This window comes from Tupaia chinensis, unplaced genomic scaffold (genome assembly GCF_000334495.1).
Source record: "Tupaia chinensis unplaced genomic scaffold, TupChi_1.0 Scaffold141887_1, whole genome shotgun sequence".
NCBI lineage: Eukaryota > Metazoa > Chordata > Mammalia > Scandentia > Tupaiidae > Tupaia > Tupaia belangeri.
The window spans coordinates 88,713-108,599 of NW_006201743.1; the positions used below are offsets into that span (position 1 = coordinate 88,713).

The window sequence follows — 19,887 nt, forward strand, 5'->3', positions numbered from 1 at the left end:
GGGATTTGGGGCTTGCCCACACACATGCCTGACATGATTTTCAAGCTGCCAAGTCTGGGACTTGAACTCTAGTCAGCCATGTGGGAGTCTAGCACTTTGACCACTACATCACCTGCCCCTAAATAGAAATGATAAAAAAATGTCATTTAGGTGTTGGTGAAATTTTACAATATGGATACACATATATTTTATATAGTCCTGGAATATAAAGAAAATACAGTTAAGAACCCCCCCCCCCCGCCATATTTCTTTATCATTTTAAAATATTGGTAAAACTGTCACTTTGTAATACTCTAGTGAAAAGTGCTAACAGAAGAAATGTATGTAAAATAAATTAATCATTTTACTGCTCCTATATATTTGCCCATTTCATTCTTAATCTGACAGGATTTCCATTTCCTTCCAAAAAAGTACTCTGTTAAAATCTGTTTTTATTAAGTTTAGAGAGCCAGAGGATATTCTTAAGGGGAACAGATTTGTCACATATCTTAAAAGACAGTTGACAAAATATTCTAGATTATAAAGTTCTTGTAGCTGTATTTTGTTTGCTTGGTAATAAATACCTTGATAAAAACCCTACAAAATTAAAATAGCATAATGTTGCTAATAAAAGATATAGATTGATTATACTATTTATATGATGACTGATATATGTAGCCTCCTCCTAGACACTCTTTGCTAGGCGTTTTCCATGCAAAGGAAAACTTCTTTACTGCTTAATCATTAGTTATTCCCTATATATACTGTGTTCTATATGTCATAAGAAAATAGAAAGTGAAAATGCTAACCTACAATGTTAAATATCTCCAATTTTTATTATGTTTGCCAATTTCAAGAATATGCTTAATATTCACATACAAGTATTACTGAAAGTCAGCTTTATATAGATTTGGTCGCAGGTATAGATATATTGGTGTATGAGCCATAGTCAACTACTTTATAGCTAACTTACTGATATCTTTCTTTCTTTCTTTTTTTTTTTTTTTTGAGAGGTTTTTGCTATAGGGTGCACGTGCTCGCCAGAAAGACAGAGAGATAGAAAGCGAAAAATCACTCCCCCAGGGGGGATCGCCACGCCGCAGTCCCTTCCCCCCCATTCTCCTCTCAGGACACGCACACGCGCCCGGTGTGAGTTTTAGCCACTGGGTTTGGGACTCAAACCGCGGTTGACTACATGGGAGTTCAGTGACATAGCCATTACGCTAATTGCTGGTCCCGTAACTTACTGATTTTTTGCAATTTAAGAGAGCTTTAATTAAAATGAAGACACCTATCAAAGGAGATTGAAACTTTAAAAAATTTTTGAGGTACATTTACTTATAAAGTAATTTTATATTCATAAAGTTACAATTTGCTTTACTAGATGTCGATTAACACTATACATATCAGTAGAAAGTTTTCATGGTTGGTATAAGGAAACTTTTTTCCCTCATCTGAATCTTTCAAATATCCAATTATTTCCAGTGTAATCTAGTCATGTTATCGTTTCTTTATGCTTGTGAATATTTTATTGATACATTTTCTCACTTAATTTCTTTATATCCTGTCATAAATACATTGTACATCTAAGCTATGTCATCTAACCAGAAGTATCTCTTGAAATCTTTTTCTTTCATTTAATCACTGTATAGTAAAAATAAAAAAAAAGTTATGTGCTTGAATAATTCCTACCAGATAAATGAGTAAGTTATTCTCTGGAAGTAGTTTTAATTATACTTTTAAAATAAAAGCACAGTATTTCCTATGTCTCTACCATAATTATTGGGTCTTGGGAAAACTCGTGGCACAATTTTACATAGAAAAAAAGAAATTCCTATTTCCTGAGACACTATCATATACTTAGTAAATAGAATTTTAGCGTCAGGTTTTAGAGAATTTTCAAGTCATTTATGTTATATAGTTAAATGTGAAATTATATTTTCAGTACCTTTGGGAATCCCTTAGTGTTTCTTTTTTTTTAATTAGGAAAAATAATTATATACCCAATGATCTTTTTTAAGCTTCTAGTGATATTTTGTCTTTCTTTCAGCATATAATCAAGTTTCACAGAGCTTCTAAAGCAAACAAGAAGCCAGTTCAGTTACCTCGGGGAATGGTGAAGTCACTTTTATATCAGATCCTGGATGGGATTCACTACCTGCATGCTAATTGGGTGTTGCACAGGGATTTGGTAAGTCGATCTGTAGTTGGGTTTAAACTAGAAAGATACATTCACAGTTGGTTGTTTTCATAGTTGTCTGTAGATACATGTACTATCCATAGGCTAGTGAACCTTATTACAGAGGGACCAAGAATGTTACAGTCTGAAAACTGTAACAGTACAGGCCTAACCCTGTACTTTTTATATAGCACACAGCCTTCTTCTTTGACATATGCTAGCTGGTGTTTATTGTGAGATAAAAGAAGACACATTTATATTCCTAAGCTCTTGTTAACTTTTAAGTCTATGAATAAAGCATTGGCTTGTTTTACATTGATTGTTAGATGCCAGTCAAACTCTGGAAATTACTATAAGAAAATTTTTGAATAACTTGAAAATAAAACTTTTGAAGCCTAGTGCATACTAAGGTATGTGTTAGAAGAGGAAAATGTGCATTCAGTGTACTTACTTTTAACCCCCACTTTATTAATAGCAATCTATTGGCCAGTAAGCCTTTATTAATTATAATTGACATATATTATTAGAATCCTTGCTGTGTTCAGGTGCATTAAATTTTAAGAATTTAAAAACTTGAGAAATTGGCTTTTTGGGGCCAGCAGATGGTAACAGTTATGTCACTGGACTCCCACATGGCTGACCAGAGTTGAGTCCTGGACCTAGTGGCTGGCAAATCATGCCAGGCGCATGTGCATGCATGCCTAAGATCTCGGGAGGAGAATGGAGGAGAAGGGATTGTGGCCATCCCTCCCTGGGAGTGATTTCTCACTTTCCCTCTCACTGTCTCTGACACACTCTCTCTTTTTCTCTCTCGCTGGCAAGTATACATGCTCTAAGGCAAAAACCTCTTAAAAATAAAAAAAGAAAGAAGACTTTTAAATTTTTATATGGCAAAACAGTTTATGCCCTTTTCCACCACTCTAGCATATTATTTATCAAATCTTCATAGACATAAATTACTTAATTCTCAGCACGTCCTTTCTTGTTACATAATTGCATTGTACTTTTGTAGTTTTTTCTTGTTTTTTCCTTAAAAAGTACCAACAGCATTTAGTAAGGCACCTGTATTTCAAACAAGTATAAATACCAAGCTGGAAATGATGGTTTTGTTTCTCATTGGTCATGTACATAGGACAAACCCTGTAGACTTGGAGGTGGTGCTGAGCTGGGCCCTTGAGCCCAGTTCTTTCTAAGCTGCCCCATATTTACAGCACTCAGTTTCTGGCAAATAAGCTGATGAGTGGCATAGTTTATACTTCTTTCACTAGTGTCACGAAATCTCCTTAAAGTATATTTAATGGTACTTAATATTAAGTTGTCGGGAAAGTGGTGATGAATTTGTCTATATGTTTTTCTATGCAAAAATGACGTCATGACTTCTCAAGGACCCAGTAGTTACTTTACCTCCAGTTCTCATTCCTACCAAGCAGTTAGAGTGGGATCAACAACACAGTGGAAATTGGGTTGAACTATTTTCCTTATGCAAACTTTACTTTTAGTAGAATTAGAATATTTTACAAGTATGATTTACAGAACACAAATAAGACAAATCCTTTGGATTCCTATAAAACTGAAAATAAACTTCAAACCTTCAGGGGTAGAATCAAGTTATAGAAAACCGTTTCTACTTTTAAGCCTACCTTTTTTATGATTTCTAAAAGAAAAAAATATCTATGAATAAAGGACATTTTTCCATAAAGTCATTTATGCAAAGATAGCTCGGGAACCAGCAGTTAGCATAATGGCTATGTCGCTGGACTCCCACGTAGTCGACCGCGGTTCACTTCCCGGACCCGGTGGCTTAAAACTCACGCCGGGCACGTGTGCGTGCGTGCCCGAGAGGAGAATGGAGGAGAAGGGATTGCGGCGTGACCATCCCCTCTGGGGGGTGATTTCTCACTTTCTGTCTCTATGTCTCTCTCTGTCTGTCTGGCTAGCACACGCGCCCTATAGCGAAAATCTCTCCCAAAAAAAAAAAAAAAAGATAGCTCTGTATTTTCTTTTTTTATATTTTTTCCTTTTAAAAATATATGTTTATTAGGTAAATATAGATGTTTTAAGCTACTGTTTTTACATTGTATGTTAATAATACATAATATACTTGAACCAGTTGCATTAGTATTAGCTACAGTAGTGAAAGTAATGAATCTGATTTATTTTCTCTCTTTTGGTCAAGCTCTTCTTACTGATGCAGCTTAAACAGATGTTTTGAACATAGGGAATGTATAGAACAGATTATTACAGAAGTCTGACTGTTGGTCTCCTGAGAGGTGGGGAGCTTAGTGGTGATCAGTTCACCTTCAGTGTAAGCAATGAGGGATGCATTGTCTGTAGACAATTTTAAAATAATAAAGCATACTAAAAACCATTGCTTTTGCTTTTTATGGTCACCAGTTATTGGCAATTCTGGACGGTATTAACAAAATGCTCCTCTTCAGTAAGGCAAAGCACTCACTACTCTGTCTTAATGTGTGACTACTGTCTGTCTAATGATCTAGTCATCTAAAATGTTTTCCATAGATATCTACTGCTATCTCCTTTAATTTCCCTCTTTGAGATAAGATTTTCTATATTTTCTTTGTGTGACTTTTTGGTAATCTAAGCTTCAAATTCTTCTGTGTGTCTCTGGCACACAGAGACTCACTGTGACTTAACCTCTGCCTCTAGTCTTTTTTTTTTTTTTAATCTTTTTTTTTTTTGGAGAGGTTTTTGCTATAAGGTGCGTGCTCTTGCCAGACAGACAGAGAGAGACAGAGAGACAGAAAGCAAGAAATCCCCCCCCAGGGGAGATGGCCAAGCCGCAATCCCTTCTCCTCTCAGGATCTTGGGCACGCACGCACAAGTGCCCAGCATGAGTTTTAAGCCACCGGGTCTGGGACGCGAACCGCGGTTGACTATGTGGGAGTCCAGCGACATAGCCATTACGCTAACTGCTGGTCTCCCTCTGCCTCTAATCTTGATCCTGCTGGTACAGGTGTTCACCTCTAGAATTCTTAAGGTTCTGAAGGAAAAGATTCATTATTGTATATTGTATATATTTTAAATGTGAGCATCTTTCTGACAACAAAATTTTAAAGTCATGAGCTGATGTTATATAATTTATATAATTTTTCAACTGCTTTTAACATTACTAGGGATCTTGAAAAATTTCATGGAAAATGTGTGTTATGGGGGCTGGCATGTGATGTCGTGGTTAATATGCTGGACTCCCACATGGTTAACCACAGCTCAAGTATTGAACCTGGTGGTTTGTTTTCTCTCTCTCTCTCTCTCTCTCTCTCTGGAGAGCCCATGTGCCCCATAGCAAATTTTAAAATAATGGTAATAAATAAAAATTTTTTAAAATGTGTATTATGAAAAACTTATGCATAGATAATAAACATTTGTTACACTAAAACTCATACTTTAATTTCTCCGTGAACTTTCTGAAGTCCCCTCCTACATGTAGTAATGTAATACTTACTTTCAGAAACATTGTTCAGAAGTTGTATAACCTTTTATTAACCTCCTTCTCAAATATTTATTACTTGTGATGAAGTATTTACTCTGCAGAACAAGTAAAATTAATAGTTCATAATATTCTTTCTTCCTTTTCAATCAGGTTTAGATGAAATGTAATGCTGACATTAACTGATGAACATACAGTCTGATGCTGTGAATTGCACCAGTTGGCTGAGGTGCTATTTTGCCGCATGAAACAGCAAACTAAGGTTGATAGTTGGCACAGATTCCCTAAAAACACTATTTTAGTAATATTCCAGAGTCATGTTTTTTTTTTTTAAATACATTCAACCACTATATATCATTACAGCTTATAGAATGAATTTTCCCAGCATGAATGCACTGTATGTTATTCCAGTTAAAAGTATTAGCATACACATTATCATCAACAGATAATTTTCCATTTTTGTGGCGCTTAAATATTTTCTTCTTTTTCCACTTGATTCCCAAGTTTTGTTTAATAAAATTGGGTTTATTAATAGAATTACAGCTTCAATAGATAGAGTTATGAATTTCTCTGATACATGTAGTTGAGTTTTTACAGTTAATGGTCATGTTTAGTAAGTGAAGATTTATTTTGTCAATATTAATCATCTCATAGCAGACCAGTAACAGTAGCAGTCTGTCATATTTGGTGGCAACTCTTTTTGGACTGGAAGGAGGGTGATAATTGGATATGTTTCACTGTTTTAAGAAAAATGGACTAGAAAGGAGATACAGGCAGTGTTTATCTTTTTTGTGTGTGAGGAAGTTTATGGGTCCAAACCAAACTTTTGGAACACACACACACACACACACACACACACACATATGTTGTTGCTTATACACATAATCTGTTTGCTACTAAGTAGAGATAAATTAAAAAGATGTGTTTGTTAATTTAGCATTTTCCTTTCCCTTGACTACTTTCTCTTCCTTTCTTCCTTTATTCTCCTCTTCTCCAATTAACAATGTAGTCTTGGCTTTAGCATTACCATCTATTAGAGTTTTCTAGAGAAGCAGAACCAAAAGGATGTTGATTGATTGACAGATAATAGATAGATACCAATTTATTTTAAGGAATTGGTTCCCATGATTGTGGAGGCTTTGGCTGCAACTGGAGACCCAGGACAGAGTTGCAGTTTGAGTCCAAAGGCAGTCTAGTGGATGAATTCTTATTTGAGCTCAGAGGAAGTTGGTCGTTGTTCTATATGGCTTTTAACTAAGTGGATGAGGCCTATCCATTTAAAGAAGAGTAATTAATCTTATTTAGAGTCCACTGATTTAAAAGTTAATCTCATCCAAAAATGATTTTACAGAGCCATCCAAAATAATGTTTGACCAAACATCTGAGCTCTATGACAAAACCAAGTTGTCACATAAAACCACTTGTTCTATGTAGATAAGTAAATAGGTACAAATTGAGAGAATATGGGATAAGTTATTTCAGCCTTTTTTTTTTTTTTTCTTAGTTACCTGTTTATAGAAAATAGGAGCACTAGGTTAAGGCATACCAAGAATTTTTACCTGATATTATGAAGAGGAGCTCAGTGGAAACTATCTATGAAAATATCAAAGAAAAATATAGTTAACCCTTGTGCACTATTAGTGGGAATATAAAATGGTACACCACTGGAAAAAGAGTATGGTGGTCCTCCATAAAGTAAAAATAGAATTGTATGATTTATTATTTCTGTATCCTGCTATATACCAAAAAATTCAAAATTATGTTCAAATGGATATTTGTATACCGAAATTTAGAAGTATTATTACAACAAGCAAGAAGTAGAAGAAACTCAGGTGTCTATCATTGGATGAATGGCTAAGCAAAAGGTATATATATACCCACATACACGTGCAATGGAATATTATTAAGCCTTGAAAAGGAAGAAAATGCAGACATATATGCAGCATGGATGAACCTTGCTGGTATGCAAAGTAAAACAAGCCAGTCACAAAAAGACAAGTGCTATGTAATTTTACTTTTATGATGTACTTAGAATAGTCAGATTCAGAGAAGTAGAATGGTGGTTGCCAGGAGCTGGAAGAGGAGGAAATGGGAGTTCTTGCATAATAGGTATACAGTTTCCGTTTTGCAGGGTGAGAGCGTTTGGAGATGTCTGGTGGTGATGGGTGTACAACGTTGTGAATGTACGTAATACCACTGAACTGCACGCTAAAAATGATTGAGGGAGAATTTTACATTCTGTGTACTTTACCACCATAAAAAATGGGGAAATATGTTTAAATGATTTATAATAAGAAAGAGCTTGAAGTCTTAGCCTGAATGGATTGAGTTTGGTGGTTTTTCTGAGCTCAGTCAAATGAAAAGAGATGAAGCACTGAAGTCATATTTGATGCCTTTTGTGCAAAAGCCCAGGTTTGATTTGGCGGTGGTATCCGAACTCTTATCTGAAAAGTTGTCCTCATGGATAAAAATAAAGACACTACGGGGACCAGCAGGTGGTTAAGGCGCTGGACACTCCCACATGGCTGACCAGGGTTCAAGTCCTGAATCTGGTGGCTTGCTTTCTCACTTCCTTTCTCTCTAACTCTCACCCTCTGTCTCTCTCTAGTCAAATTAAAAAATAAGTGAATGAATAAATAAAAAATAAAGTAAAAAAATTATTAAAAAAAAGAAAGAGAGACACTGGCAAGGGCATGAGAGCATTTTCACTACCAGTGCCTGTGTTGTGACCATTTCAAGAGCAACCAGATTAGTTCACTCTCTGCAGCTGTCTAACTGGCCTCTTAATAGAAATGATTATTTTTGATAAAGCTTTTAAAATTTATGGATGACTTTCTTGTGCAGTTTATGAAATAAATCTCATAGTTAATCTTTCTTTTATAAGGAAGAATTCCATGATAAATTCAAAATTTGAAAAACTATCAAATAATGTATTTGTGAAACCATGCTAAGACTGGTGCTGTAGTCTAGCTCCAGTCACCTCTACTTGATCTCGCTTCTTCAGTTTATTTTCCAGTCAACCCAGAGGTTACCCTGCCTGCTCGAATCCTTTATCTCTTTATCGCCATCCTTCGAAATTGTATTCATCTTTTAAAGCTTCATTCATGTCGTCTTACCTATAAGGGCCTCCTCAGTAATGCCAACTGGAAATGAGAATGTTTATATTCAAAATACTCTAGCAGTTACTTTGTAGTACCCATGTGGGTACTTACTTACTGGTTTTGCTAATATGTTCTCTGTACTCATCTGAGGACAGATTGGGCTTAATATTGGTTTGTACCCCTCTCAGTGCCTAGCAAAATACACAATCTGTATGTTTAAGATTGCTTGCATTTATTGAATTAATGAGCTTGTTCATTTGTTCAGAAACAAAATATCAAGAGTACTCCATACAGGCTATTTCTCATATGAGCTGATGCTTCTCCATATCCACAGATACATTCTCTGTTGTATTTGTTCTTTTTACTACTGTCTTATCTGCGACGATTTATTTATTTATTTATTTTAAAATATTTATTTATTTAATTCCATTTGTTACTGTTATTTTTCATTTGATCAGAGAGAAACGGAGAGAAAGGAAAAGCGAGAAAGCAAGCTGCCAGGTCCAAGACTCAAACCACAGCCTGCCATGTGGGAGTCTAGCACCTCTAACAACCAACACACCACCTGCCCGCCCCTGTGATGATTTATTGAAATGGAACCATGCACAAAACTTTTCCTTTCATACTATTGGTAATGTCTTTTCAGCTGCCTCCTTCTTACTACATAAAACAATTCAATTCTTACAAATCATTTCAGTCGTTCAACTAATGATATATTGATCTGTGGATCTGTCTCCTTTATAGCTCTTGTCTGCCTAATATTTTTGTTCCGCCTAATAAAACTTATTTGCTGACTCTACCTGTTTGTTCTGATGTTCTCTTAATGTCACTTATTCTTTCCAACTTTTCTGTTTAAGGTTGGCGCACTGCCATCTGAATTAATGTAGCCATCACTTTATCCAAAAACTTCTCATGTCCCTTCTATGTAAAATATTCTTAAATTATAGATTAGGTGGCAATGCCTGCTTCCTCCTAAACATACTAGCTGTTCTGAACTTCCACTTCTTGTATTTCACTTTGATACTACATTTAACTGACCAATCAGTTACTGGTCATAATATATATATAATTTCTAGCTTATAGCTGCTTATTTTTCATGTGCTTTTATTTTTTAATTTTTGGGGAGGAGGGGAGGAGAGATTTTTGCTGTAGGGCGTGTGTGCCAGCCAGAAAGACAGAGCAACAGAGAGACAGAAAGTGAGAAATCACCCCCTGTGGAGGATGGCCACGTCACAATGCCTTCTTCTCCATTCCTCTCTCAGGATCTTGGGCACGCACGCACATGCGCCCAGCATGAGTTTAAGCCACTGGGTCCGGGATTTGAACCGCAGTTGACCATATGGGGATCCAGCGACATAGCCATTATGCCAACGGTTGGTCTCTATTTTTTAATTTTCTAATGCACTCATTTTTGTGTCTGTTTCATGCTCTTTGTTGAAAATATTTATGCACCTTTGTCAGACCATAGGAGTGATTTACACTTAAATTGGTGTCTAAGTATTAAAGGTTTAGAGTACTCCAAAGAAAAGAACCAATTGGACGGATGGATGGATAGATGGATTAGAGGGGATTTATTAGTGGAATTGGCTTACATGCTCATGGAGGCTAGGAAGTCCCATGATATGCCATCTGCAAGCTAGAAAACCAGGGATGCCATTAGCGTAGCTCAGTGCAAGTCCAAGTCCAAAGGCCAGAGATCCAGAGGAGCCAACTCAGCCCAAGGGTGAAGGCCTGAGAACCTGGGGTGAGATGGAAGGGATACTGGTGCAAAGGACAGAAACCCTGGAGCTCTGATATGTAGCCACAGGAGGAGGATGCCCCAGTTCCATAATAAAAAGAGAATTTACCTTTTCCCTGCCTTTTGTCTTATATGGACCCTCAGCCAATTGGATGGTGCCCTACCCGCAGTGGGTGAGAGTGAATCTTCTATACTTGGTTCACTGATTCAAATGCCAGTATCTTCCTTAACTATCCTCATAGACATACCTAGAAATCATGCTTTACCAGTTATCTAGGTATCCCTTAATTCAGTCAAGCTGACACATTATACAGTATGTGCCAAGTTCTCATGAAGTCAGTAGTATGCCACTTTTCAAAATAGCCAATATCTAAAATTTCATTTTAATGATTACCTTAAGGGTTTTATTACAGTGGTAGTTAACTTGGAACCAGCAGGCCCGTAGGTTTGTATTTTAGTCCTGTGTTATTAAGTGGTGTAATACTGTGATGCCGGCATACCTTAGAGATAGGGCAGATTCAGTTCCATCGAAACTACCTAATAAAGCAATGATCACAATAAAGTGAGTCCAAATTTTTCTGTTTTCTAGTGTATATAAAAGCAGTGTTTACCCTGTACTGTAGTTTATTAAGTGTGCAATAGAATTATATAAAAAAAAATTTTACTTACCTTAATATTACCTTAATTTAAAAAATACTTTATCACTAGGGGCCAATGGTGGCAGAGGGCTAAAACACCACATTCTGTGAGGCCGAACCTCCCGGGAAAGTTGGTGGTTTGCATCTAGAGATCTCCCTGAGTACACCAGGAATGTGCTTGCCTATGGTCTGGGCTGGTGGAGGTTGGGGGTGGATTGCTGCATAAGACTGTCAGAAGTGCTTTGTGTGTCTGTCCCTCTCTCTCTGTCTCCTGTAATAAATATACGTATAAACTTAAAAAGTTTATTGCTAAAAATTCTAATGATCATCCGAGACTAGTCAGTTATGGTTAAGTTTATTTATTCTTTTTCCTTGAGCAAACGAGAGAGAGGGAGAGAACTCTTCCAGTGGGGTCTTTATCCCCCCGCCTCAAGCCAGCCTTGTATTATGGGCAAGCACACACATGGAGTACTTGGGGGGATCCCCAAGCTTGAAGCAGGAACCTTCCTGTCTGGGTTACCTGACAGAGCATTGTGTTTTACCACTGCACCACCATTGGGCGCATCGAGTTGTAATCTTTCTGCCTATTGAGGGTCTTCCCTTGATGTTGATGGCTGCTGGCTGATCTGGGTGTTGGTTAGTGAAGTTTAGAGTGGCTGTGGCAATTTCTTAAAATAAGATGAAGCTTGTCACACCTATTGATTGTTCCTTTCATGAAAGATGTCTGTAGCTTGTGATGCTGTGTGATACCATTTTACCCAACACAGAACTTCTTTCAGAATTGGAGTCAGTCCCTCAAACTCTGCCACTGCTTTGTCAACCTAGTTTATCTGATGTAAAAGCAGATCCTACTTTATTAACATGTTCAGGCTCCACTTTTAATTTTAGTTCTCTTGCTATTTCTGCCACATCTGCAGTTACTTGCTCCACTGAAGTCTTAACCTCTCAAAATCATGCATGAGGGATAGAATCAGCTTACTCCAGACTTCTGTCAGTGTTGGTATTTGACCTCCTCCCATAAATCACAAATGACCTTAATAGTATCTAGAATAGTGAATCCTTTTTGGAAGTTATTGACTGACTTTGCCTAGATCCATCAGAAGAATCACTACCTATGGCAGCTGTGATCTTAGAAAATATTTCTCAAATGGAACTAAAGCACAAGTTTATTTTGGTAGAAGATCATTCGAAATCTATGCATTGTTTTTTCATGATATTCCTTTTCTGTGAACTTTTTTCAAGAGAGACTTTTGCTATAGGCCATGTGTACTCACCATAGAGACAGAGATAGAAAGCAAGAAATCACCCCCTACTCCAGGGGGGATGGCCATGCCACAATTCCTTTCCTTCTTCCATTCTTCTCTCAGGATTTTGGGTATGCACACACACGAACATGGCATGAGTTTTAAGCCACCAGGTCCAGGACTCAACTATGTGGGAGTCCAGCGACAACCATTATGACATCTACTGGCCCCTTCATGTTTATTTTTTGTTTGTTTGTTTGGGTTTTTTTTTTTTTTTTTTTAGAGGTTTTTCACTATAGGGAGCGTGCGCTCGCCAGACAGAGACAGAGCTAACAGAAAGCGAGAAATCACCCCCCAGAGGAGATGGTCATGCCACAATCCCTTCTCCTCCATTCTCCTCTCGGGATCTTGGGCACGCACGCACACACGCCCGGCGTGAGTTTTAAGCCACCGGGCCCAGGACGCGAACCGCGGTCGACTACGTGGGAGTCCAGTGACATAGCCATTACGCTAACTGCTGGTTCCCCCTCCATGGTTTTTGAAAACACCTTACACATCAGCATTTGGTGCTTCATTTTGTACTTTTATGCTAAGTTTCTTAAACTTTCTGAATTAGCCTCTGTTAGCTTCAAACTTTTCTTCAGCTTCTTCAGCTCCTCTGGTCTTCATAGAATTGAAGAGTCAGGGTTTTGGTCTGAGTTAGGCTTGGCTTTAGGTAGTGTTGTGACTGATTTGTCGACTAAAACGTTCTCCATATCAGCAGTAAACCTGCTTTCTTTCTGGTGTGTTCACTGGAGTAACACTTTGTTTCCTTAAAAGAACTTTTGTCTTTGCATTCACAACTTGGTTAACTGGTGCAAACGGGCTAGCTTTTAGCCAATCTCAGGTTTTGACATGCCTTTCTCGCTAAACTAAATAATTTCTAGCTTTTGATTTAAAGTGAGAGACATGTGACTCTTCCTTTCACTTGGATACTTAGAGGCTATAATAAGGTTGTTAATAGGTCTAATTTCAATATTTACGGATTAAGCTCACCATCTTACATGGGTATGATTTGTGGCACTCCAAAATAATTAAAATAGTAACATCAAACAAAGATCTCTGATTTGCAGATCACTTTACCAGATATAATAAAGAAAAAGTTTGAAATATTGCGAGAATTATTAAAATGTTACAGAGATACAAATTAAATACATGCTGTTTGAAAAATGGTACTGAACTGGCTCTGTGGTGCAGTGGTGATGAGCTGCTCAAGAAAAGCTGGATCCCACATAGCAATGCAGTTTGAGACTCTGGATCTGACGGGCTGGAGGGGGGGCGTCCTGGTGCGATAGAACTCTGTGGAGGGTGTTTATCTCTCTGTCCGTTTCTCTCTCACTCATTCTTATGTACACATACACACACTCTTATGAATAAAGAGAGAGAAAAATGGTACCAGTAGACTTGTTCGACGGGGTTGCTGCAAACCTTCAATTTGTAAAACATGCCATGTCTGATAAGTACACTAAAGTGAGGTAGGTCTGTATACCACAATATAACATTTTTTACTCCAGAGCATACATGAGATGGCAGAAGGAAGGCTCCAGTGGGGTCTGGTCACACCACAGTCATCTCCGTTTCATGCATTCTCTTTACCAGCAAGATCCTGGACATGCACATACTTGCATGGTATGAAGCCCACAGGGCCAGAACTCAATCCCATTAGCCATTTGGGATCTAACTTCCTCTGTGAAACCCCTAACCACTGAACTACAGGGCCAGCCCTGTAATAACTTTTCATCATAGTTTCAAGCTGAATGACAAGGTTATATATGGAATTTGAGAAGTTCGGAATGTTGAAAATATTGTAGCTTTGTTTGCTAGTTGATGACTCCTGCTGTAATCTAATTCAAAATAGTTTTTTATGCCATAGTAAAAATTTCTGGAAAATAAGTCTACAGAGATTTCCAGTACTTGGATGTATTTGAAAGCTTTGATTTATTTTTTTAACAGTCTGACTGTGCTGCTGCCTTGCAATTTAGTTTTAATTATACTGGGTAACTTGGAATCATTTGATGGGCCTTCAGATGTCTTTGGTGAAGGATATTTTGGTTTCCTAGCAACCATTAAATAAGATCAAAATTTTGGAGTAAGCCATTGACTCAAACTCAGTTTCATACGGCCCACTTTATCAAGGCATCTTATTATGTGTTGAGATAGCATTATGAATTACTGTGGCATTTAGGATCCGATTCTTTTCATTTTGAGTATTTCACAAAGTGAGAAATGACCTGGTTTATTAGTTTTGCTTACTTTTACTGATACTGTTCACTTATGGTTATAATGTTTTACTTCGTGCTCATTTTTGTTTGAGGCACATTGTGTTTTTGTCTGCTCAACTTTACCACCAGTAAGTGAAAAGACTGAGAAGCAGAATGACTTGATTATGTTACTCAGAGAACTGTAGCAAAACTGGACTATTACATGTGGGGTTTTTTCCTGTAGGTCAGTGGTTTTTAAATTGCAGATTTTAAGCCATAAGTAAATCAGAAAATTGCACAACATAACCAGCTTTGTTTTTATTTTTCTAATGAAATAGAATAGAAAAAGCCTAAGTGTGCCTCGTGTGTTAAGGACATTTATTGTTTTATGAAATGTTTATTTCAGTTATATATGTTTATATGTGAATATTTTCATGTCATAGTAAATTTTTTTTTCCTGTGAGTTGTTGAAAGTACTGCACTAGATGAATAGTTCCCAAAAGGCATTTGATATACTTAGTAAAAGGGGCATTAAGGAAAAAACTTAGTCAAGACTTTGTAAAATACTAGCCCCAAATTACATGTATTTTGATGTTTTATGCAGACTTCACGGCTGATCATGAAATTGTTCCAGATAGTCATAGCTCTTTAGGGAATATATTTTTCTAAGGGGGGATTATATCTAGGTAGTAAAATTTCAGGAAAGTTTCACTTTCTTCCTTTAATACTTTTCCAGATTATCTAAACAGTTGTGATGAGTATGTATTATTGTTACCATCAAGGGAAAAAAGTAATTTCATTTGAACCAGAAAACTGATTAAAATGTTTATTTAGTCTGTTATTAAAGTTCAAATATGAGGTTTGGTGTTCTGTTTTTTGTTTTTTGGGGGGGAGTTTTTTTGTAGAGATTTTTGCTATAGGGCGCGTGCACTTGCCAGAAAGATACAGAAACAGAGAGAAAGCAAGAAACCACCCCCCCCGGGGGCTGGGGTCGGGGGATGGCCACACCGTAATCCCTTCTCCTCCATTCTCTTCTGGGGATCTTGGGCATGTACACACACATGCCCAGCATGAGTTTAAGCCACTGGGTCCGGGACTCGAACTGTGGGTGACCTCAGGGAAGTCCAGCGACACAGCCATTATGCCAACTGCTGGTTCCAGTGTTTTTTGTTTTTTTAAATTAGTAAAGGATGATTGTATTTTTTTTTTTAAGGCCATACATATACCCTTTTTTTTGGTCTATAAGGGAGGTACCAGTAAATACCTCAGAAAAGAAAAACTAAGTGTAAAGGACTGTGAGATTATCTGTGTGCTGGAAAATGCAAAGCAACACGGTGATGACAGTGAGGAGAAAGGAGCTTACCTTCCAGACCTCTGCTTTAGCTATTTTGTACCACTTCACTATGCTGTGTTTTCCTGAAATGAGTATTGGAAACATTAAGCATGTATTCTGTAAGACAGAGCTTTTTGAAAGAAAATGCTTTGTAATTGTCAAGTTTAATCATTTCTCATTACTTGAGATTTATTTCATTATTGAGAACTCCAAGAATTTACTCTAGTTGTAACTTTTCCTTTTTTTAAATTGGTTAGCTAGTGAAACACCTGAGTTTATCCATTAAAATTTAGGCTTAAGGGTCAAACAGAGGTTTGATAACAACTGATTAAAGCAAACTTAAGTGAGGTTTGCATCAATTTTAGTTAACCTTATGAATATAGCGCTTATTCTAAAGTGCATTTGTTTAAATGACCAATTGAGCACCTTCATTCAATAAATGGATTGATTGTAAACATCTACTGGTTTTTTGGTTATGTTACATTTGCTTAATTTTTTAAAAAGTCTATTTCTTTTCACTGGTGGTGTGTCTCACCACACCACTGTCCCCTCTTCACACCCAGCCTTCTTCTCAGTCAGGATCATGGGCGTGCCTAGCATATCTATATCTAGATGGACCCAGGATCTGAACCCTAGGCCTTCCATATGGCTCCAGTATAACACAGCGGCACCCTACCACACAGACACCCACAGCTGGGCCTACATTTCCTTAATTTTAATACTGAGCATACCTAGTGGACTGTGTCCTATTTATAAACAACAAAAAAAAGTGGCCAACTTGATTTTACACAGTGTCATAGTTGCAAATAGCAGATATGTTTATGTGGATAGATTATAAATTGATAATTAAAATATTACATTATTTGGTTTGGATATTACTTGGAGTCTACTTTTCCTTTTATTACAAATTAGTCTCAGTGCTAGAACCTCTTTTAGTCAAACTTGTCACTAGTCAGGAATGATTTTCTAAATAATCTTATCAGTATTTTTTAAGGGAGCCTTATAACCATGATGTTTTTGAATTATCTTGGGAATTGATTAGCTATAGAGGACAGATACAGCTTTTCTCTATTTTAACATAATTGATATGTATGTCATGTAACCTACATAACTGCTTCAATTTTTATGAACAAAATTTACTGTGTCTGTAGCACTGTGTTTCTGAAACACAGGACAGATTTGGAAGAGTTTTGCTTAGTGGACACATTATCATATTAGCGGAGACAAGAATTTACCAATAAAATAAAAGCTATTACTTTATTAGGATGTTAACGTTGAATTCCCAAATTTCTCCTTTTGACCTTTAGACTTAGACGTTAGTAAAGGCGAAGTATACTGTCTATAGTCAAAATACCAAGAAATGGTTTTTCTAAAGAAGGTTTCAGAATTCTCTGAATTACACTGTGAAAATTCATATAAAAATCAATATTGGGAACCAGCAGTTAGCGTAATGGCTATGTCGCTGGACTCCCACGTAGTCGACCGCGGTTCGTGTCCCGGACCCGGTTGCTTAAAACTCACGCCGGGCGCATGTGCGTGCGTGCCCAAGATCCCGAGAGGAGAATGGAGGAGAAGGGATTGCGGCGTGACCATCCTCCCTGGGGGGTGATTTCTCGCTTTCTGTCTCTATGTCTCTCTCTGTCTGTCTGGCGAGCGCACGCGCCCTACAGTGAAAATCTCTCCCCCCCCAAAAAAAGTCAATATTTAGGTCTAAATTGCTAGTAATAGAGTCAAACCTTAGAGCATCACATTATTTTCCAAATTTCTGGAGATTTACAAAACTAATTTCATCTTTAAAGGTGGAATATATTAGATAAGGTTTTATCTCAGCTAAAATTGTTTTGTAAACCCTTTTTAAGTCACTGATGCACATAAATCTTTCATTAAGTCATTTTTGGTTTCACAACTGTTTCTCTTTACTGGATATAAGCAAATGATAAATGATCAAATAAAAGGACATAAGAAAATCTTCCTACTGAAAAATAGCATAAGTAGCTAGCCATATTTCAAACTCTGTTCAACTCCATAATTTAAGATCCCATGTACATTTTAATAAATATTGTTTGAATCACATATAGGGATTTTTTTTTTTCATTTAATAAAACCAAAAGTTTCCTCAGGTACAACTATATGTAAAACCAGCAACAGGTGTTTTTATTTTTGTTTGTCATTACATAAGAGAGAGAGAGAGAGTGACAAATACCCCCAACCAGTCATGCATGCCACTATCCTCTCCCTGCCAGCCCAATCACAGACATGTGCTTGCATCCAGTGTGTGCTGGGGAATCTTGGAATATGAACCCAGGACCCTCCCATGTGAGTTTAGCATCATGGAACATTGCTTTACTGCTGTACCACTGAAGTGGCCCATCATCTCTGAATTTCTCAGGATTAGTCTCAGTTCCGAATTTCCAGTCTTCAGTTAGCCTTGTAATTCAGGTTAGTACATGTTAAGATGCTTATTTAGAGGGATCAGCAGATGCTATAGTGGTTATGTCACTTGACTCCCATGTAGTCTACGACGGTTTAAGTTCCAGACCCAGTGATTTAAAACTCATGCTGGGTGTGTGTGTGCACGTGTGCCCAAAATCCCAAGAGAAGGGATTGTAGCATGGCCATCTCTCCCTGCAGGTGATTTCTCTATTTCTGTTTGTGCATGTGCCCTATAGCAAAAATCTCTCTTAAAAAAACTGCTTATTGAGACCAGCAGTTGGCGTAATGGCCATGTCATTGGACTCTCATGTAGTAGACCACAGTTCGAGTCCTGGACCCAGTTGCTCAAACTCACACTGGGCGTGTGTGTGTGTGCATGCCCAAGATCCCAAGAGGAAAATGGAGGAGAAGGGATTGTGGCATGGCCATCTCCTCAGCGGGGGGGTGGGGGTGATTTCTTGCTTTCTGTCTCTTTCCGGCGAGCGTATGCACCCTATAGCAAAAACCTCTTGAAAAAAAAAAAAAAAACTTAACAAAAAAGATAGGAGGTAAAATATAGACTGCTATTTTTTTAACTTAATCTAAAAATCTGTTTATATGAAGATCTGTGCCATTTGAAATAAAGACCAATTTTTGTTTTCCCTAACTTTATTAGAACTTAAAGTTGGAAGGCATCTGAGAAGTCACTATTCTACTTTCTTACCTGGTATATAGTAAGTCTTGCTAATACCTGTAGCAGGGACCCATCTGCCATTGCTTGAATGTTTTCAGCATGACTGATTTTTTGTCTTATTGGGGTAGACTTAATTGTTACACATTTGTAATCCTTAAAAGGTAGAGTCAAAAAATTAGAATGTGTAACACTCACCCTTTGGGCCCTTTCTTCTTCGATTGATTATCTCTTTTATATTTTGCTCTTGAGTAATGCCAGCTGGTAAAATCAAATTTATCTGAGCCTTCATACTTATGAAGTGGTAATGAAAAATCTAAAAAAATATATATATAAAAAAATAGTGTTATTAGAGATAGCCCCAAGAAATATATTTTGCATAGTAACTGGTCTATTTAGTTTTTCTGCCTCTTTTAGGGTAGAAAGAGAAGTAAAGACTAATAAAAGGAGAAATTAGGAAGAAAAATAAGAAAATGTTATATGTAGTAGGGAACAATAAAGACTCCCAGGTTATCTATCCTTGAATGATCATCTTCTGTCATCATAGCTAAAGAGAATAAATTAAGCCCCTGTTACAGAGAGCTGGAGATTTGTATTAATTTTGGTGCAAGAACTTTGTTTTATATACTGCTGTAGCATCACTATTAAGAATATTTGTTGCACAATAAATAATTACTAAATGAATAAATTGATTCTTGTTAGCTCTACCTTCAAAACATACTTCAGATCCAAGTGCAGTTAGGCCTTACTGTTACTCAGATTTAAATATAGCACAGTTGGCATTTGGTCCCAGTCATCTCCTCAGTGTATTTTCTCAAAGAAAAAAGAGTTAACTGGGTCCAGCAGGTTGCTTGGAGGTTAAGGCACTGGACTGCACAGGTTCA

General features: G+C 37.2%; 1 protein-coding gene across 1 annotated transcript in view; it reads left to right on the forward strand.

The window, feature by feature from the left end:
* Positions 1-19,887, forward strand: part of CDK8 (cyclin dependent kinase 8) — a gene marked incomplete at its 5' end in the record, with an annotated part of 129,915 nt that overhangs the window by 76,923 nt on the left and 33,105 nt on the right. The window contains one exon of the mRNA XM_006163280.3: positions 2,030-2,170. Within this exon, the coding sequence (XP_006163342.1) occupies positions 2,030-2,170 (141 nt within the window). The remainder of the gene's footprint in view (positions 1-2,029; positions 2,171-19,887) is intronic.